Source organism: Vipera ursinii (assembly GCF_947247035.1).
Source record: "Vipera ursinii genome assembly, chromosome: 1".
Taxonomy (NCBI): domain Eukaryota; kingdom Metazoa; phylum Chordata; class Lepidosauria; order Squamata; family Viperidae; genus Vipera; species Vipera ursinii.
In genome coordinates, this window is record NC_139512.1 from 8,083,788 (window position 1) to 8,102,813 (window position 19,026).

At 44.5% G+C, this 19,026-nt stretch overlaps 2 protein-coding genes across 4 annotated transcripts; both read right to left on the reverse strand.

Moving 5' to 3' along the window:
- Nucleotides 1-3,332: 3,332 nt before the first annotated feature.
- On the reverse strand, nucleotides 3,333-11,005 carry LOC310641821 (UPF0449 protein C19orf25). 3 transcript variants are annotated; one of them, XM_083365094.1, is made up of 3 exons: nucleotides 10,947-11,005; nucleotides 7,281-7,442; nucleotides 3,333-3,567 (listed from the first exon to the last, which is right to left on the reverse strand). In XM_083365094.1, exons 2-3 carry the CDS (start codon nucleotides 7,414-7,416, stop codon nucleotides 3,371-3,373), a joined length of 333 nt encoding a protein of 110 aa, XP_083221220.1. In that variant the 5' UTR covers nucleotides 7,417-7,442; nucleotides 10,947-11,005; the 3' UTR covers nucleotides 3,333-3,370. The 3 variants fall into 3 exon arrangements, with proteins under 3 accessions (XP_083221220.1, XP_083221219.1, XP_083221218.1); XM_083365093.1 differs by lacking the exon at nucleotides 10,947-11,005 and adding an exon at nucleotides 8,061-8,075; XM_083365092.1 differs by lacking the exon at nucleotides 10,947-11,005 and having other exon boundaries at nucleotides 7,281-7,797.
- Nucleotides 11,006-14,407: 3,402 nt separating this feature from the next.
- MRPL54 (mitochondrial ribosomal protein L54) lies at nucleotides 14,408-18,928 on the reverse strand. The gene is made up of 3 exons (XM_083365251.1): nucleotides 18,732-18,928; nucleotides 17,107-17,263; nucleotides 14,408-14,665 (listed from the first exon to the last, which is right to left on the reverse strand). The coding sequence occupies exons 1-3, from the start codon at nucleotides 18,832-18,834 to the stop codon at nucleotides 14,533-14,535; spliced, it is 393 nt and encodes a 130-aa protein (XP_083221377.1). The 5' UTR covers nucleotides 18,835-18,928; the 3' UTR covers nucleotides 14,408-14,532.
- Nucleotides 18,929-19,026: the final 98 nt, after the last annotated feature.

The following is a 19,026-nucleotide window of genomic DNA, read 5'->3' on the forward strand; positions in this document are numbered from 1 at the left end:
GTGATCACAGTTTAATTACACTGTTACCTTGGTACTCAACTGCTTTGAAAGTAATTGAATTTGGTATTCAGTGCATTTTCAAGTGAAAAGTTTGTTCTGGTACTCATCATTTGTATGGTGGTACTCAATGCGCAAGCTAGAACAGGGGTCTTCAAACTTGGCCCTTTTATGACTTGTGGACTTCAACTCCCAGAATCCCTCAGCCAGCATGCAACTTTTTCTGGATGTGTTATGTTCCTTCTTGCTTCAAATGTTCTGCTATAATTCCCAAGAAAGCTTCCATCCAGGAGCTGAACGACTACAGACCGGATGCTCCGACGTCCATAATTATGAAAACCTTTGAAAGGCTAGTGCTGTCCCACCTGAAAACCATCATGGATCCATTATTAGAACCAGGGCTTTTTTTCTCATAGAACGCTCAGAACGGAGTTCCGGCACCTTTTTTGGATGGAACCTTGTAGGGTAGGCAAGGCGGGTTGTATGACATGTGGGAGTTCCGGCACTTTTTTCTTTTACAAAAAAAGCACTGATTAGAACCCTTGCAATTTGCCTACTGAGCAAGTAGATTGGCAAATGATGCTGTTAATATGGCACTGCACTACATCTTATAACATCTTGGGCTGGCTGAGGAATTCTGGGAGTTGCAAGTCCACAAGTCTTAAAGTTGCCAAGTTTGAAGACCTCTGCTACAGGGCATTGCGCACCAAAACAACCAGAAACAAAGACAAGTTTTCCCCCCATGCTATCACTCTATTAAACAACTAATTCCCACAACCCTGTCTATGCCCTGGGATGTTAAACCACTTAGTAAGGCTGTATTACTTATTATCCTTCTCATCCGTCCTATTACCCATTTCCTCAGATTCTTGGGACTATAACTTACTGTTGTTATCTCATGATTTATGTGGATTGCTTTTTAGTATCCTATTTTGATTTAGGTTGATTGCTTTAATATCCCATGACTATCACTGATGTTGTATCTATGATTTATGATGATTGCATTTTATGATTGCTGCTCGTATGCACACTGAGAGCTTATGTACCAGAGACAAATTCCTTGTGTGTGTCCAATTATACTTGGCCAGTAAAGAATTCTATTATTATTTTCTTAGCAGCCTTGAGTTGCTACATGCACAGTCTACATTAAATCATATCTCAGTGTGTTTTGACAGCAGCATTGTACACAAATAAGCCAGTTTTGCAAGACAAAGACTCTTCTAGCTGGGAAAGTGGAAACTGAAATCCTGTCTGTCTGGATGAGACCCCAATGAGAGCCACTTCACGAGAGGCCACATATTGGTGGATTTACTTGTGCTAGAACAGTGTTTCTCCACCTTGGCAACCTTTAAGTTATGTGGACTTCAACTCAACTCGAGTTAAGTCCACACAGCTTACTGTTCACAGGCTAAATAACACTGTACTAGACAGCTGTGAAACACCCCGTACACCCCTATATAATATAGTCCGTCCTCAACTTACAATAGTTCAGTTGGTGACCATTCAAATTTATGGCACTAAAAAAGTGACATGACCTTTTTTCACACTTTTGACCATTGCAGCATCCCCATGATCACGTGATCAAAATTTAGACGCTTGGGAACTGACTCATATTTATGACGATTGCAGAGTCCCGGGGTCATGTGATCCCCTTTTGCGACCTTCTGACAAGGTTAGTCCATGGGGGAGCCAGATACACTTAACGACCGTGTGGCTAACTGAACAATCGCATCGATTCACTTAACAACCGTGGCAAGAAAGGTCGTAAAATGGGGCAAATCTCACATAACAAGTGTCTCACTTAGCGACAGAAATCTTGGGCTCAAGTTGAGGACTATCTGTATAGCGTTTCTCAACTTGGAATTTTAAGTTGTTTTTTTTAAAAAAAAAAAGGTTTTGTTTTTTTTAAAAAAATGATGTTAGTGCAGATGTTTCCACGCAGTTTGAAAACAATCCATATCCACATCCCAATTCAAAGAGAGTATGGTTTGCCCACGAAGATCGAGATGGAGACAGCTCACACGCTCAAAAGTTGTCCAAAAACTGCTTTTTAATAAGAGCTCCTTAAATTAAGTCAAGTATCACAACCAGCAGTCTTAGGAACCTGGCTTGGCTTTCTATACCGACCCACACCCCTTAGTAGCAGACAGACAACAAACCCTATCCCCCTCCCCTTCCCTGCCTCTCTTCCCAAACAGCTAAAGGTTTGTTTTTAAAGACCTTCTTACAGATCAGATCTAGGTGCTACTACTACAACTATGGGGCTCCACTGACGGTTATCACCCACAACACAATGGGACCTATGTCAAACACCAAAATGAATCGGATACACTTCTGGTGATGGTCCAAATGGAACAACCAAGCCACCTCAGCCATCTCCCCTCCCCGAGTCCACTTCTCAAGTCCATCAGAAGCCAACGGTGCTTTTAGCCTGTGGTACTAGGACAGCATGGCGCCTTGGTCTTCTTCAAGCAGTCAAGCAGCCGCTTCCTAAAGAATCTCTCGCTGTATCTGAGTCCGGTCAGGTGTCTCAAAGTGAGGGGCACTTGTTCCGGGGTGATATCCACATAAACCGGGATGACCTTCGTCCCCTTGTGGTGTACGGTATGGACCAGGTTCCACTCCAAAATGCGCTGGCACCAAAGGTCAGTCATTGAATGGGAGGTCAAGAGCACGATGGCAAGTCGGCTGCTTTGGATGATCTCGTTCACAGAGGCCAACAACGGATTCCCGGCCACGTGGTCCTGATGTTCAACGTAGCCATGGAAACCATAGTCAGCCAGCATCTCACGGATGGAAGTGGCAATGGCATCGTCCTCCAGGCAGTACCAAAGGGAGAAATCGTATCGGAACGAAGATGTCATGGCATAAAATTATGGAGGAACTGCTGCCGGGGCAAACCGGTGATTTTTTTCACCCCCACCCCTCCTGCGAAGCCCACTTGTCCCAGCCTATCTCTGTGTGTGAATCCTGTAGAAACTTCCCGTTGGCTTTCTCCAATGAGGTGTGTTTTGTTCTGAATGTCTGTAGGAAGAAAATAAAACAAGGGCCAATGGAGCTGCGGAGAACTAAGGGCAACAGTGAATCTAGGGCCAGAACAATCAAAACAACGCTAACTGCACAACTGGGCATCTCAGAGTGAGCACAGCGAAGAGATCCAGGTCCTCAAAAGGCTTGTAGCAGGCGGGCATCTTGGACACACATTCACAAAACCTAAAACACGGACGGTGTTGAAGATGTGTGGCGTAGGCATGCTGAAATCACATCACAATTGCGAGTCTTTAGTTCAAGCATGGCATGGATCCTGCAAAGGGGGGAGGGGGGGAAACGCTGTGGTCAACTTGGCTGTGGTCACTTCCCCAAAAAAGTTATCTCACAAAGCCCTCTGTTTCATCTCTAAAATGCCCTGCTCCAGGGTTGCTCCAGCTAGTTTCAGCTCCTCACACTTCTCTTTGAGCAAACTGCAGGCCTTCTGGAGGCGGTGATTCATCTCCACGTAGGACTGGGTCAGCCGATAGAGGCGTTCCCTCTTGGCCTCTGGATCTTCATTCTTCGTTGGGGTGGGCAAATCTGGAGGCAGGCAAAATGGGAACGGTGGGGGCGGGGGGAGGAGGAAGAGAGACAAAGATAACAATAGAGGAGAATATTTGTAGCTCAGGGTTGAAATGAGGGGTCCCTGGTGCGCTCTGAACTTGGTGGCTTTCTTGCAGACATTTCACTACCAAACTAAGCAACATCATCAGTGCTAGTAGGGAGTGGGGCTTGCTCTCATTTTACATTGTATTGACGTGCCCTGTCAGTTTTTGGTGGTTATTTGGTTGGGCGGTTTACTATTAGCTTGGTTTACGCGGTGGCTCAGTGGGTTAGTGTCATGGAATGGATTTTATCTTATTTCAAGCAAAGCGACAGTAATAGAATAGCATTTAGGTTTATATACTACCCTATAGGGACGTGGTGGCTCAGTGGGTTAGGACGCTGAGCCTGTCGATCAGAAGATCGGCAGTTTGGCGGGTTGAATCCCGAGTGCCGCGTAACAGAGTGAGCGCCTGTTACTCGTCCCAGCTTCTGCCAACCTAGCCGTTCGAAAGCAGGTAAAAATGCAAGTAGAAAAATAGGGACCACTACGGTGGGAAGGTAACAGCGCTCCGTGCGCCTTTGGCGTCTAGTCATGCTGGCCACATGACCACGGAGACGTCCTCGGACAAGCGCTGGCTCTTCGGCTTTGAAACTGAGATGAGCACCGGCCCCTAGAGTTGGAAACGAGTAGCACGCGTGTGTGGGGGAACCTTTACCTTTACCTTACAGTTCCTTGATTGAGGTACTGTTTACTTCTTGATTGTTGTTCTGATGTTAATCGTGGTGTTAATCTCTGCTCTTTACTACTACTGATGATGTTACCTAGTTTGGCAGCGAGACGTTTACAAGAAAACAACCAAGCTCAGAGAGCACCAGGGATTCCTCAGACAGAAATAAAGTATGCTACCTTTGCGGGTCACCTACACAGCTTAATAATAAAGCATTGGTTGGCACCCAGATCCTCCTAGTTTCAATATGACAAATCTAGGTTCATCTACAAGGAATCCAGTCAGATGTTCTAAGGAACCGTTGGGCTCAGATCCATGTTATAGTGCAGTGATAACTACTATAAAATTGAAACCTGAAGTCTTTCTTTTAGGATTACTGTATAAGATTTATAAATCTTCCTAAAAGGTTGGGAACTTTATCACTGTATATGTTGGCCGTAGAGAGAACTTGATATGCCCAGAAATATGTATCAATCCCCACCACAAAAACATGGATGGAAAAGGTGAAACTAGCAGAAATGGCAAAATTGATTTTTCTTATTAGAGAAAAGAACATATCAAACGTTGTTTCTACCTGGAAGCCACTTCTGGACTTTGTGCTTGAGACAGAAAAAAAAACCCTTGATGCTGGGTTTTGCTGATTAATAGAACTGTCTGATATAAAAATGGCTAGTATTTGTCAAGTTGGTAAAAGTAAAACGTTGAGGCTGTAATTCTATTTTCTACTTTACGCTATGCTGGAAAAAGTCAATGGTCTCTTTCTTTTCCTCTGTACCTACATCTTTCCCTTTTCCTCCCTTTTTCCCATCACCTTCATTTGTGTTTTATATTTATTTATTATTAATTTATTTATTAATTCGGTTTATATACCGCCCTACTCCCGAAGGACTCAGGGCGGTTTACAAGGCAAAATTTAAAAGCAATACAATATAAAATTAAAATAAAATTAAAGTCTAGCCCCAAAAAATTAGAATCACAATTTAAAAACATTAAAACCCCTCAGTCCAGACCAGATAGCTCGAAGAGCCAGGTTTTTAGGTCCCGGCGAAATGAACGAAGGTCAAGGGCAGTCCGGAGTTCCGTTGGCAGTTGATTCCATAGGGCAGGCGCGCCCACAGAGAACGCCCTCCCCCTGGGGATCGCCCGTCGGCAATCCTTGACCGGCGGTACCCTGAGGAGGCCCTCCCTGTGGGAGCGCACAGGACGATGGGAAATTGACGCTGGCAGCAGGTGTTCCCTCAGATAATCCGGGCCCATGCCATTTAGGGCTTTATAGATCATCACCAGCACCTTCCATCTCACTATCAATATTAAGATAATTGTAATAAAACATCTAGAAAGAAATTCTGGAGAACAGTTATTCCCCAAAAGAAAATTGATTTCCATCTGGATTCAGTTTAAGACAACTTCCTCTACTTTCTAATAAAATCTGAGCCTCATCCAAAACTATGAGAATTATTTTTTTTCTATAATGGTTAAATATTTACTTTCAAGCAAAGTATATTAGGATCAATCCAGCAGCTTCAAAAGGGCTGGAAACCACAGTATGCTAAGGCCACACTGATACTCAATCCACAACGTATTTACTTAGGTCGCAGACGCCCCTTTATGAGTTGTGGACTTCAGCTCCCAGAATCCCTGAGCCAGTGTGGAAGTCCACAAGTCATAAAAGGTCCATAGTTCCCCACCCCTGACTTAAGATTTGTTTAAAAAGTCATAGAGGGCAGACTGCAGTTAAAACTAAGCTGCCTGGTTACACATCCTGCTAAGCTGGAAAGATCTTTAAGAGGTCTGCCTTATAATTTTGTGGGAGCCAGCCATTCAGATTCACAAACCATCTTTTGCGGCTTAGCACTGCCTGTAAACTCAAACAATGTTTCTAATATGCTGGGTGGGCAGGCAACCTGGACGCAGCTTTCTGTCAGCCATAGACCAAGCACAGCCAAATCTTTAAGCAACCTTTCCATTTGGTGAGGTTGAAGGGGATTTTGGAACCCCCAATTCGCCTCCTCAAAATTGGCAGGTCTTTTGGGGATGATGGTGCAACACATGGCCCTTTTATGACTGGTGGACTTCAACTCCCAGAATTCCTCAGCCAGGCATGCTTGAAACTTGCAAGCCTGAATATGCATCTCTCCTCCCTTGTCTTGATAAGTCCATGAAATTAGAGAGGATCCCTTCTGAGACATTTGATATCCTCCCCCACGGTTCCTTTTGCAGGCTAAACAGTTTCTGATTTGACCATCGCCTAGCCCAGGGGTAGGCAACCTCGGCTCTTTTATGATTCGTGGACTTCAACTCCCAGAATTCCTGAGTCAGCCTGTAGCTCTTCCTTCTGTCTCCCAAGGCCATTCACACAGACCATTACAATTTACTTTTTGCTGACAGATGGAAACTCCAGGCCTTTTGCTTTGCATTCAGGGCACTGTGTCTGCACCTTGACACGTTTTCCCTTTACGTCAGAGGTCTCCAACCTTTTGGGCAACAGGGACCTGTGCCACGGAGAAAGGTTTTTCCGTGGACCAGAGGGGGTGTGGTTTTGAATACTGCCTGCATCCTGAGGATGGAGCTTTGCTTGTGCAGCCCGCTTGCTGGCAGGCTGCGTACCGGTGCCAGTCCACGGATCAGGGGTTGGGGACTTCTGCTTTACCTGCCTTTTCATCCACGTAAAGCTATGGTCTGGATTCTCATCTCCCGTGAGATTTTTCCCTGAGTTATAGTCTGTATAACTATATACAATGCCAGGGGTCTTCAAACTTGGCCCTTTCATGACTTGGGAACTTCCAACTCCCAGAATTCCTCAGCCAGCGTGCCTGGCTGAGCAATTCTGGGAGTTGAAGTCCACAAATCATAAAAGGGCCCAGTTTGAAGACCCCTGTACTATGCAGTTATATAAAGGAAACCTGGGGTAACCTGGTCTCCTCCCTGCATTTACTTTGCAAAGCGCAGAGGACAACACCTGGGCCAGGATCTTCATACCTTCGTTGGGCTCCACCAGGAGGACAAAAACGGGATCGTTGGGCTGGGCACGCTGGACATCTTCAAGAATCTGTTCTGCGTTGGGGGGCTCAGGGCGTGTTGGGAGGACCACCCTCTTCTTGGCCTTTGAGGTCATTGCTTGGAAACAGGTGCCAGAGGGCACTGGAAGAAGAGTTGGAGAGAGAAAGAGGAGGCTTGGATCTTTGCTCCGATAAGGCTTGGATAGAAATGGACTGGCCTTCCAGGTCGTCCTCGAATTACGACCATTCATTTAGTGACTGACGTTACAACAGGACTGGAAAAGGTGACTTAAAACCTTGACCTGCAACCACAATTGAGCCCCATATTTCTGTTGCTCAGTGAAACATTTGTTAAGTGAGGTTTGCCCCATTGTACGACTTTTCTTGTCACGGTTGTTAAGTGAATCATTGCAGCTGTTTAGTTAGTAACCCGGTTGTTACCTGAACCTGGCTTCCCCCACACACCCCAACTGGGCCGCTGCAACCGTCATAAAGGTGAACCAGTTGCCAGGTGCCTGCATTTTGATCACATTGGCCATGGGGGATGCTGCAATGGTCATAAGTGTGAAAAATGGTCATAAGTCACTTTTTTTCAATGCTGTTGTCAACGCATCGCTTGAATAAAGATTCTTTTAAGGTAAACATTGCCTCGAAGTTCTTTGAAGTGTGTCATCTGTCGGAACCATGACAACTGTTATAATTTTGAATGGTCACTAAATGGAACTGTTGTAAGTTTGGGACTACCTGTTCTTGCACTTACAACCACTGCAGCATTTCCACGGTCACGTGATCAGCTTGGCAACTGGTATGTATTTATCACAGCTGTGTTGTCCCAAGGTCACAGGATTGCCCATTTTCAATCTTCCCAATCGGTTTCCAATAAGCAGTCAATGGGGGAAACCAGATTCGCATGATATTAATAACTGAAAGTGATTCGCTGGCCTCAATTGTGGTCGTAAGTCGAGGACTATCTGTCTATGTGAAAAGGAACTCCACGTTAAATTACACAGCAGTTCAAGCTGAAGAAACTATTTAGTCAGGGGGCGTTTACTCCTCTGTACGAACTTGGCATTCTCAAGTTTTCTTTTTTTAAAAAAAAACTTCCTCTTCAAAAAAAACCCTAAGGCACAGACAGTTTGGTGCAGTGGTTAAAGCATCAGATTCAAAATGAGGAGACTGCGAGTTGTAATCCTGCCGTAGGCACAAAGCTAGCTGGGGGATTTTGCGTTGGTCCCTCTCCCTCAGTCTGAGGAGGAGGCGGTGGCAAGGGTGACCTATTTCCAAAAATGTTCCCCATATAGCCATCAGAAATCCAATCTCACTTGAAGGTGTGAGCGCACGCGCACACACACACAAAGCAGCATTTCGAGTCTGAGGTAAAACACAATCTGATCCATCCCAGATCACCCTCATTGGAGAGAGTAAATATCCTAAATGAGTCAGGCCAGCTCAAAGTATCCTCTGTACAGGGGTGGGGTGAAGAAGAGGTACCTGCAATTTAAGAAAGGCAGCTGGGGGGGGGTGTTGCTGTTTCTAAGATGGCACCTGCCATCTGTTTTTTTTCAAATAAGTAACATAAGTTACATCTAAGAAGAATGAGCTTTTGAAATTTGCCTTTACAATGTGCCTATCTTGCAGCAAAAGTTAAGACATCTGAACCAAAAAAATATGAATTCGGCTACTAAAACTGGATATTTTACTGTATTCCACATAGGAATAGACTTCATCTCCATCTCTGGGGGATAAAAACCCATGCAGGTATTTCCTTCGGGTTTTCTGTATCTAGAAAACAACCTAACTACCTGTGTTTAAATAGTTGAATGAACAGACTAAAACGGTTTCAATTTAAACAGAAAGGCAACCTGATTATTTTTTTCCTTATATAACTTATTTTTTAAAAAAAAAAAATAGATGGCAGGTGCCATCTTAGAAATACCAGCATCCCCCCACCCCGCAGCTTCTCTGCATAAACACAAAACAGAATGTTGCTTTTAAAATAACAATTATTTTAATCCACTGAAAAGTTTTAAAAAAATGCTTCCAGAAGGGACTGTTATTGGTGCAATTGCTCTGCTTCCAAACATGATTTTTACGGCAACAGGCATAACACTATCTTCTATGAAATCCATGTTTTAAACATTGCTTCTATCACTTTTTTTTAAATTTTAAATTAGAGGAAGAAATGCAATAACATACACAACTTTTTGACTGCCAATGCTAGAAGTTATCCATTTTTAAAGCATTAAAAAATGGTTTTCCCCTTCAGAAAAACAATAGTTTTATCAAATGCAAACTATGCCTGATTTAATTAATTGTAGCTAAGGAGGAAAACATCATAAAGAATCACACAAGGTGCCTGCTATGCAAACACTTCATTATCAGCCAGCTTCAGGATACACACAAAACTGTCCCCCAGAATCACACTTTTGAAATACAGTGGCAAACTGCTGAAAATCAAAAGCATCGCGATGCATTTTTTAAAAAAATTAAAATAAAATCAGATGCATTATTCCTCGGATAAGCTGAAAACACTTTTTATGTAAAAGTTCCTTTTTATCACAAAACAGGGCTCCCCAAAAATCCTGACTGTGCCCAAGCTGAAAAAGCTACTGCATCACCATCACACCCCTTGCAATCCTCTAAACAAAAAAAAAAAACTGTTAGAAAAGGGGGGGGAAACAGTTCCTGTTTTATGTTTTAAAATCACTCTTCTTGGAGCCTAGTCTGCCTGCTCCAAGTTAAAAGAACTATTGCCCCACAGAAGCGATTAATTAAAATTTGATAGCTTTTTTTTTAAAAAAAAATCTACAGTTGTTTGAAGAAAAGTCTTACGATTTTTATGGGAATTTTAGGTATTCTGTCACCTGTGCATTCACTCCTTAAAAAGCCCATAAAACACAACCACAGGGCTTTTCAGCCAAAAGTCCCAGGGCATCCACCCCACAGATTATCTCAGTTAATCCAAGCTCTCCTCCACCTACCAAGAATGGTTTGCTTCCATCTCAGTTTTGTCTCCATTCAGCACCTCCCTCCACTTCCACAAGGCTAGAAACCACAATCAAAACATCCTTTGTTTGTCAATGCAGGAGTGGGAACCAGGAGGAGTTAAATGTAATTATCTTGGTCCCTCAGCTATCTCTCTCTCTCACACACACACCATCCAAATGTTACTGTGAAGCTGCAGTCCCATCTGCAGGTGGGAAGATGTAGTTGTGTAAGTGGGGAGGAGTGAGATGCATTTAAGGGATGAAAGGTTTTTTCCGAAGGGGTGGGGGAACAGAAGGCTGTGATGCTGTTCTGTTCCCCCCCTCCAGTTTAAAAAAGCTCTCATTCCTGCACCGAGCAGGAAGGACAGCCCATGCATCCCAACCACGTTCCAGAATGTTCACTACTGGCTCTGCAGTCCCTTTCGCCAAGGATGGCTATGCAAGATGCATGCAGGGGTAAAAAAAGGAGGATGTGGGGGGGGAGAGATACAGAATACACCCGTTCTGCAGATACCACACCCACTCTATTGCAAGCATAGATACACACACCCTCAGTCTGAATTTTACCCTCCAGTAATCATGCCGTAGACCTCCTTTCCCTGATCCATCATCTTCCTGGACCCCTACATTTCCTTCCCATGACACATTACACCACTCACCCACTCCCCTTCCTCTGTCATAGCAGCCAGCTTCAATCCTCTTCCTCCATTTCTACCAGCAGCAGAGTTTGCATCAAAACCTTCCCTCTCCTTAATGCCTTGCAGTGTGAATTGAAGAGGGGGTGGGATTTTCACATTTAATAATAATAATAATAATAATAATAATAATAATAATAATAATAATAACAACAACAACAACAACAACAATAAGTAGTAGTAGTTGGAAGGGATCTTGGAGGTCATCTAGTCCAACCCCCTGCTCAGGCAGGAAACCCTATAGCATTTCTTCCCCACCTGGCTGAATTTCCCCCTTTTTCTTTCCTTTCTCATCCTCCCTTCTTATCTCCTACTTCTACCTCCTCCCCCACCCCATGCTAAAGTATCTGGGACGTAAACACACTCCACCTGATTCAACCCCCCCACTCCTGGAAGGCTCGTTGCACCTGTCCAGCCCCCACCCCAGGTGGTTGTATCCAGGGTCACCTTCTCCTTCAGACCTGCTCTCTTCTGCTCCTCTGGAAGGATCCTGAGCCCCTCCCCATAACCAGATCCTCCCCCTCCCCTCCACCAACAGACTCCAGTTCTTCCTGCTCAATAAGCAACACCCACCCACCCCCCACCCCCAGCTCCCACCATATTCGCACCACCCACTTCCCAAGCCAGCTCTACTCCTGGGTCCCCCTGGGAGACCCTCGCTCTCTTTCCCACCCTTTCTTCCTCCCAAGATCCAGCTCCCCCAAAGCCAAGCCTACACACGCCCTACCCCAGTCCCGTAATCCAGCCTCTCTTTGGCAGCAGACCGCGATCCCTGTCCCGCGTCACCCCTTCACACGAGACGGACCATTTCCTCCCAAGTTCCCCCCTCCCCAATTCCCCTTCTCCGAGAGGACGCCCGCCCCAAGAGGACCCCCAACCTCTTTCCTGCACAACCCCGCCTCTCCCCCTCCCCCAGATCAGGCTCCCCTAAGCTTCCTCTACCTTTACAGACACCCCCTAACCTTTACCCCTCCCCAAATAACCCCCCCTTCCTCTTCTCACCTGCTCTTTCTCCTCCTCTCCACCACCTGAATCCCTCCCGCCCTTTCCCTTCCCCAAACCACGCCCCAAAGCAGGCCACGCCTACCCACTCTCCCCTTTTTCCGCTTTCGGAATCCCTCCTTCCGGTTTCCGTGCGAACGTGGCACGTGTGCAGTGGTGAAAAAAAAAAACCCCGCCGTGGGGGGGGAAGCGCTCTAACCCCCATCCCCAAGATTGATCTCTGCCGTTGTTTCTTCCTATTATTTATTTATTTATTTATTTAGCCGCAGGGGTCTTCAGACTCGGCCCTTTTAGGACTTGTGGACTTCAACTCCCAGAATTCCTCACCCAGCAATGCTGGCTGAGGAATTCTGGGAGTTGAAGTCCACAAGTCATAAAAGGGCCAAGTTTGAAGAGCCCTGATTTAGCGTATGGCTGGTCCACACACAGAATTAAAAGCACTTCAGATTTACAAGGTGGAACAGTGAAAACTATTTTTTTTAAAAAAAAAGAAGCAATCATAAAACCTGAGAGGAAAACAAAAATAACATTTCCGAGTTTAATGTCGAGTTTGGAGATCCAGTCAGTAGCTGCCGTTGTTATGCAGAGGAAGTCCTTAAAATCTCCTGGGTATCTTCTATTAGTGCATTCCCTCACTATATATATTATTTATTTATTTATTTATTTATTTATTTATTTATTTATTTATTTATTTATTTATTTATTTATTTATTTATTTATTTTATTGGATTTGTATACCGCCCTATTCCCGTAGGACTCAGGGCGGTTTACAGGGCAGTTATGATGGATGGTCTGTCGGGGAGCCCCGCAATCACATTGTGCTGAAGGTGTCTTTCCCCATATATACAGAGAATCGGCGCACACACCTCATGAGTCCGTTCTGTTTCTATTGTATGTCACCCATACGTGTCGGGGTAGACCAAATCCTGGAGGTATACTATTAGGATTAATATGCTCAGAAATATCTTGGGAGGTATAGCTACTCCATGCTTCCATCCACTTTTGTATAGTGCTCTATAGCAGGGGTGTCAAACTCAATTTCATTGAGGGCTGCATCAGCATTGCAGTTGCCCTTAGGGGGCCGGGTGGGTATGGCCTGGGTGGGCATGGCCTACTGGGTGGGCGTGGCTAGAGTGCGTATGGCCTGCTGGGTGGGCGTGGCCAGCTCTACATCGTTGGCATCAAGGGTGCCTATGGGGGCCTGGGCAGGAGTGGGACAGATCTGAGGGTCTCTGGCAGAAGGAGGGTCTCTGGGCCAGGGCCAAGGCAGTGGGGGCCGTTCCCTCACTGTTTCCAGGATGGCTTCGCGGGCCACATGAAACCACTTTGCGGGCCGGATCCGGCCCCCGGGCCTTGTGTTTGACATGTCTGCTCTATAGTGTTTCTTCCTGATTTAGCAGGAAAAGATGAACATAATACAGGAGGAAACAAACGTGTGTGGGGGGGGGAAACTTCAGCATTATTTAGTTCCTTTTTGCAGAAACGAAATCAATTGCCACAGAAATTAAGGCACAAATGATGTTTCCCATGGTAAGGCTGGATTCTGATCTTTTATAAAACCACTGAGGTTAGGTAATGGCAGAATTAATGGAGGATGTTTAAAAACATGCGTGAGAGCTGTTTGACACCTGCATAAAAACTAATCCTGGCAATCACTACAGGTAGTCCTCAACTTACAACACTTCATTTAGTGACCATTCGAAGCTGCCCTTGAAGAGGTCTTGAAAAAAGGGCATTTGCTCTCTCAGCCTTCCTTCTGGCCCCAATTTTGCACGTGCACACACGCATCTTGATCTGCAACTGGCTTACAACTCTCATGATGCAAATCAAATCAACCCATCAGGGCCATTTGAAATGTATTCAGAGTTCAGATTATACAACCAAGTGTTTCTCAACCACGTCAACTTTAAGACACGTGGACTTCAACTCCCAGAATCCCACTCTCTTAAAGTTGCCAAGGTCAAGGAATACAGGAAGTCCTCAACTTATGAGCACAATTGAGCCCCAAATTTCTGTCACTAAGCAAGATGATTGGTGAGTTTTGGCCCATTTTACATCTTTTCTTGCCACAGTTGTTAAGTGAATTATCTTTAAGTTGGTTAACACGGTTGTTAAGTGAGTCTGGCTTTCCCATTGACTTTGCCTGTTGGAAAGTTGCATAAGGTGATCACATGACCCTGGGACATGGCAACCATCCTAAATATATACCAGTTGCCAAGCTTTTGAATTTTGATCATTTGATCATGGGGATGCTGCAATGGACATAAGTGTAAAAAACGGTCCTCACACACTTTTTCCGGTGTCATTGTAACTTCGAGCGTTCACTAAACAAGCTGTTGTAAATTGAGGACTACCTGTACTCTTAGAATCTTTAACCAGTAGGCCTTACGAAACTTGAGATAATGAAAAATCTAACCATTACAGAGAGTGGAGCTTTTTATTGGTCATTATTTGAAGAATGAGAATAATTTTTTTAAAAAAGAATCCCACTTCCTAATACCCCAAGCCCTTCCTGAGATGGCTTCGGTTTCACGTCTTAGTATTAGCCTCAAAATGGCTTTGTCTTCCAATACTTTTTCCCTAGTTTTGTATTCTCTTTCCGGAGCCGACGCCAGTATTGAATAGTGTCTGGGTCCAGTTCTTCCAACTTCTTAGGGGGCCCTAGATCCATATTGAAAAGCCTGGGATGGGGAAACGGAGAAGAAGGGAAACAACCATAATAAAATAAATTAGAGTAAAGCAGCATCTTGAAAAGTTTATTAAACAACAGGGACTGCAACTTTCTAGGGAGAAAACTGACTGACTGAAATGGTGATCAAACCTCTATACCAGGGGTCCCCAACCTTTTTGGCCACCGGGCCCCAGGAACAGCTGGTGAGCCTCCCCTCGCGGTAGCGCTGCTGCACATGTGCTAGCAGCCCCATTTTTTTTATTAAAACGTTTTACAATACATTTTATTTTTAACAAAACACAACCCCTCCCAACCCCCTCCCCACTCCCCAACCCTCCCCAACCCCTCCCTTCCCTCCCCCCTCCCCGACTTCCCAGAGCTAAATACAGGGTGTAAAAATACAAACAATCATAATCAACCTTATGCAAACAACAATAAGCTATTAAATCTATTGCACTTTAACCCTTATAAAATAACTACAAGCAGTATAAATATAAACTCGTGGCCTTTCCCCTACCCAAAAAAAATTATTAATACCCTTTTGCCATTCCTCCAAATTTGAATCCTTTTTAAGAATAGGTATCATTTGACATAAAAATAAAAATTTCAGCAAGACATTCATTTTCACTACTGCAATTCTTCCCAATAAAGATAATTATAGTTTTTTCCAACTATCCAGTTCTTTTTGAACTTTTCCCCATAACTTTTCATAATTATTTTCATATAACTTTACATTTGAAAGTAACAAATTTGTGCATGCGCAGGGGCGCTAACCTCAGCCAGCGTCACACGAGCGCCAGCAGCCCATTTGCGCCAGCACGCGGATGCCTGCCCACATGCCATACCTGGCACGGCCTGCTTGTGCATGCGCATGCACACTAGCACTGTCCATGTGTGGGCGCCGGGCTGTGTGCACGCACATTTCCCTGCTGTTCCCTTTCCTTCTGGGCCGCCAAGCCGGAAAGGTTGAAGAGCTATGCTCTACACAGGTGGTCCTTGACTTATGACCACAACTGAGCCCCAAATTTCCATTGCTAAGCAAGATAGTTATTGAGTTTTGCCCCATTTTATGACTTTTCTTGCCCCAGTTGTTAAGTAAATCACTGCATTTGTCAAGTTAGTAACATAGTTAAGTGAATCTGGCTTCCCCATTGACTTTGCTTGTCAGAAGGTCTCAAAAGGGGATCACATGACTCCATCATAAATATAGGCCAGTTTGCCAAGCATCCGAATTTTGATCAGGTGACCATGGGGATGCTGCAATGGTCATTAGTGCAAGGACTGGTGCTATTGTAACCTTAAATAGGTCACTAAATGAATGATTATAAGTGAAGGGCTACCTGTACCTTCCTCAGTCACTGTTCTTTTATTTTGAATCTGGAAACCATCACACATAAATATTTTGGTTTATTCAAAGATAATGGCCAGATATTACTGTTGTAGCATATGTGAAAGGAGAACACCCTGAAGGGAATGAAAGGATATTTAGAAAATGTGTGAGTGTGGAAGTTTTGCACGAGGCAGAAAGACAAGCACAAATGAAGTAGAAAAATTACAAACAGGAGCAGTGGGAAGAATGGAGTCAGTTGGAAAGCAGACCATCAGAACTGATAGTTGAGGCTCTAGATCGGGGCTGGGCAATTATGGCCCCTTTACAACCTGTGGACTTCAACTCCCAGAATTCCTGAGCCAGCCAAGGCACCGGAAAAAGTGATATATGACCGTTTTTCACGCTTATGACCGCTGCCCCATCCCCAAGGTCAAATGATCAAAATTCGGCTGCTTGACAATTGGCGTGTATTTATGGACAGGTGCACCATCCCAGGGGTCACATGATCATCTGTAACCTTCCCAGCTGGCTTCTGACAAGCAAAGCCAATGAAGGCAGCCAGATTTACTAAACGACCACACAGTTCATTAAACAACTGTAATGATTCAGTTAAACAACTATGGCAAAAAAGGTTGTAAAATGGGACAAAACTTACTTAACAAGTATTTTGTTTAGCAACGGAAACCTTGGTCTCAGTTGTGGTTGTACCTGTATTGTTGTTTCTCTAATCCAAAATATTCTGGGGACATCCACTTTACTTGTTCGGTCCTAGCCTGCCCGTATGTCTGTCTTTGCAGCCATAAGGACTAGAAGCTTTATTAAGAAAGCCAATGCTTGCAGAGTCTGGGAAATCGGGACCCAATACAACTTTTGATGTACAGTTGGCAAAGGGTTTTCAAACCTGAACAAGAAGTGACATTCAGAAGCAACAGCAATTTGACCCAAGTAATCTTCAGCTTACAATTGTAATGAAATCCGAAATTCCCATTATGAATCAGGATAGTTGTAAGTCCTTCATTTACCCAGAACAGGAAAATAGCAAAGAGAAGCAAAAGAATTCTAGGGCCTCAATCTCAGTCTTCTTTTGCTTACAATCATAACCAAAAAGGGGCCCTGCTCACCATTCAGGATACTCTGAGTCCGGCTTCAGCACTACATCTGTCCCTTCCTTGTAGATATTCACCCCCATCGCATGAGTGACGAGCTTAACTGGGTCCTTGCATATTTCAGGGCCTTTCAGTTCTTCTTTGGAAAGACCTCTCACTTTGCCTTTCACTGCTAAAAAGAAATATATATATATATATATATATATATATATATATATATATATATATATATATATATATATATATTTCAGAAGCTGCTTTTGCATATGCATGAAATGTGAGCAAGACTAGGGGGGAAAAGGGAATCATTTTGCAAGTCAAAACATCTCTGAGGATATGGAAAAAAGCTGCTTTTACATTCCTTTTTTACACTCTAGGAACTTAGGCTAATACCCCAGAAAAATACTTTCAGAAAGGTAGTCCTCGAGTTACAACAGTTCATTCGTTCAAAACTACAATGGCACTGAAAAAAGTGACTTATGACTATTTTTCACAGGACCGTTGCAACATCCCCATGTCACGTGATTAAAATCCAGATGCTTGGCAATTGACTCATAGTTATGACTGTTGCAGTGTCCCCGGGATCATGTGATCCCCTTTGGCAATCTTCTGACAAGTAAAGTCAATGGGGAAGGCAGATTCACTTAACCATGTTACTAACTTAACAATTGGAGTGATTTGCTCAACAACTGCGGCAAGAGAGGTTGCAAAATGGAGCAAAAGTCAGATCTCTTATGTAGCTACAAATGTTGGGCTCAGTTGTAAATTGAGGACTACCTATATTTTGATTAGTTTGGGCTTAGTGTATTGCCTGAACTTCCACCAATGTAGTATACATAAAATATGTAAAGCTTAGATCAGGGGTCTTCAAACTTGGCCCTTTTGTAACTTGTGGACTTCAACTCCCAGAATTCCTCAGCCAGACACGCTGGCTGAGGAATTCTGAGAGTTGGAAGTCCACAAGTCACAAAAGGGCCAAGTTTGAAGACCCCGGCTTTAAAGGGATGTTACACAGGACAACGTGTCTGGCTGAGGAATTCTGGGAGTTGAAGTCCACAAGTCACAAAAGGGCCAAGTTTGAAGACCCCGGCTTTAAAGGGATGTTTACACAGGACAACGTGTCTGCCTGAAGAATTCTGGGAGTTGAAGTCCACAAGTCATAAAAGGGCCAAGTTTGAAGACCCCTGGCTTAGATAGAACAACACAACTAAGAGACAGTTTCGTGCAGTGGCTAAGGGCAGATCAGGTAGGCGATATGGTTTTTTTTCAACCTCAGTGACTTTAAGAGGTATGGACTTCAACACCCAGAACTCCTCAGCCAAAATGCTGGCAGGGGAATTCTGGGGGTTGAAGTCCACCCATCTTAAAATAAATAAGGGTTGAGAAACACTGAACTACAGCAACGGCAAGCATGTCGCTTTTAAACTAATCCAGTGGGGCTTTCCCTATGAGAGGCTGGGGTGACAGCAACAATGGAACCTCCATGCAGAAGAGCAATCTACCGAAAATAAGCAAAGGAAGAGGAGGACTTTGGGAAAACCACAAAACGGTGGGCTGAAGGGGTCTATCTGCTGGGAAAGGTGCAAGGATCTTCCTAGGTGCCCCACATCCAACCACAGAGGACGCCCAGCCTGGCTTACCCGTTTTTTTGGCAGAATAGTTTCTGACCATCAGCCGCGACCATGAAAGGCTGGAGAGCGAGGAGCAGACAGCAGCCCGCAGCTGCAGCCCAACCAAAGCCATGCGACCTCCAAACCTATCCGCTTGCTGGGTCTGGCGGCTTCAGACGCACGGAGTCGGCGCAGAAACAGAGGGCATCCTGGGAAACGTAGTTCACCTGCCTCCTCCCCCTTCCTTTTGCGACTGCCGAGCGCGGATTACAATGACGACTTACGTCATCCTTCCCCAACCGGGTGCCCGCCTCAAACGTGCTGC

What these genes read in the sequence shown, in the direction of transcription:
- LOC310641821 (XM_083365092.1), bottom strand. Translation starts at nt 7,551, where the DNA reads ATGAATGGTCGTAATTCGAGGACGACCTGGAAGGCCAGTCCATTTCTA. An exon ending in CCTGGTGGAGCCCAACGAAG is followed by an intron (nt 3,568 to 7,280) that starts GTATGAAGATCC and finishes GCCTGCCTCCAG; the next exon opens with ATTTGCCCACCCCAACGAAG.
- MRPL54 (XM_083365251.1), bottom strand. Translation starts at nt 18,834, where the DNA reads ATGGCTTTGGTTGGGCTGCAGCTGCGGGCTGCTGTCTGCTCCTCGCTC. An exon ending in CTATTCTGCCAAAAAAACGG is followed by an intron (nt 17,264 to 18,731) that starts GTAAGCCAGGCT and finishes ATTTCTTTTTAG; the next exon opens with CAGTGAAAGGCAAAGTGAGA. An exon ending in GACTCAGAGTATCCTGAATG is followed by an intron (nt 14,666 to 17,106) that starts GTGAGCAGGGCC and finishes TCCCCATCCCAG; the next exon opens with GCTTTTCAATATGGATCTAG.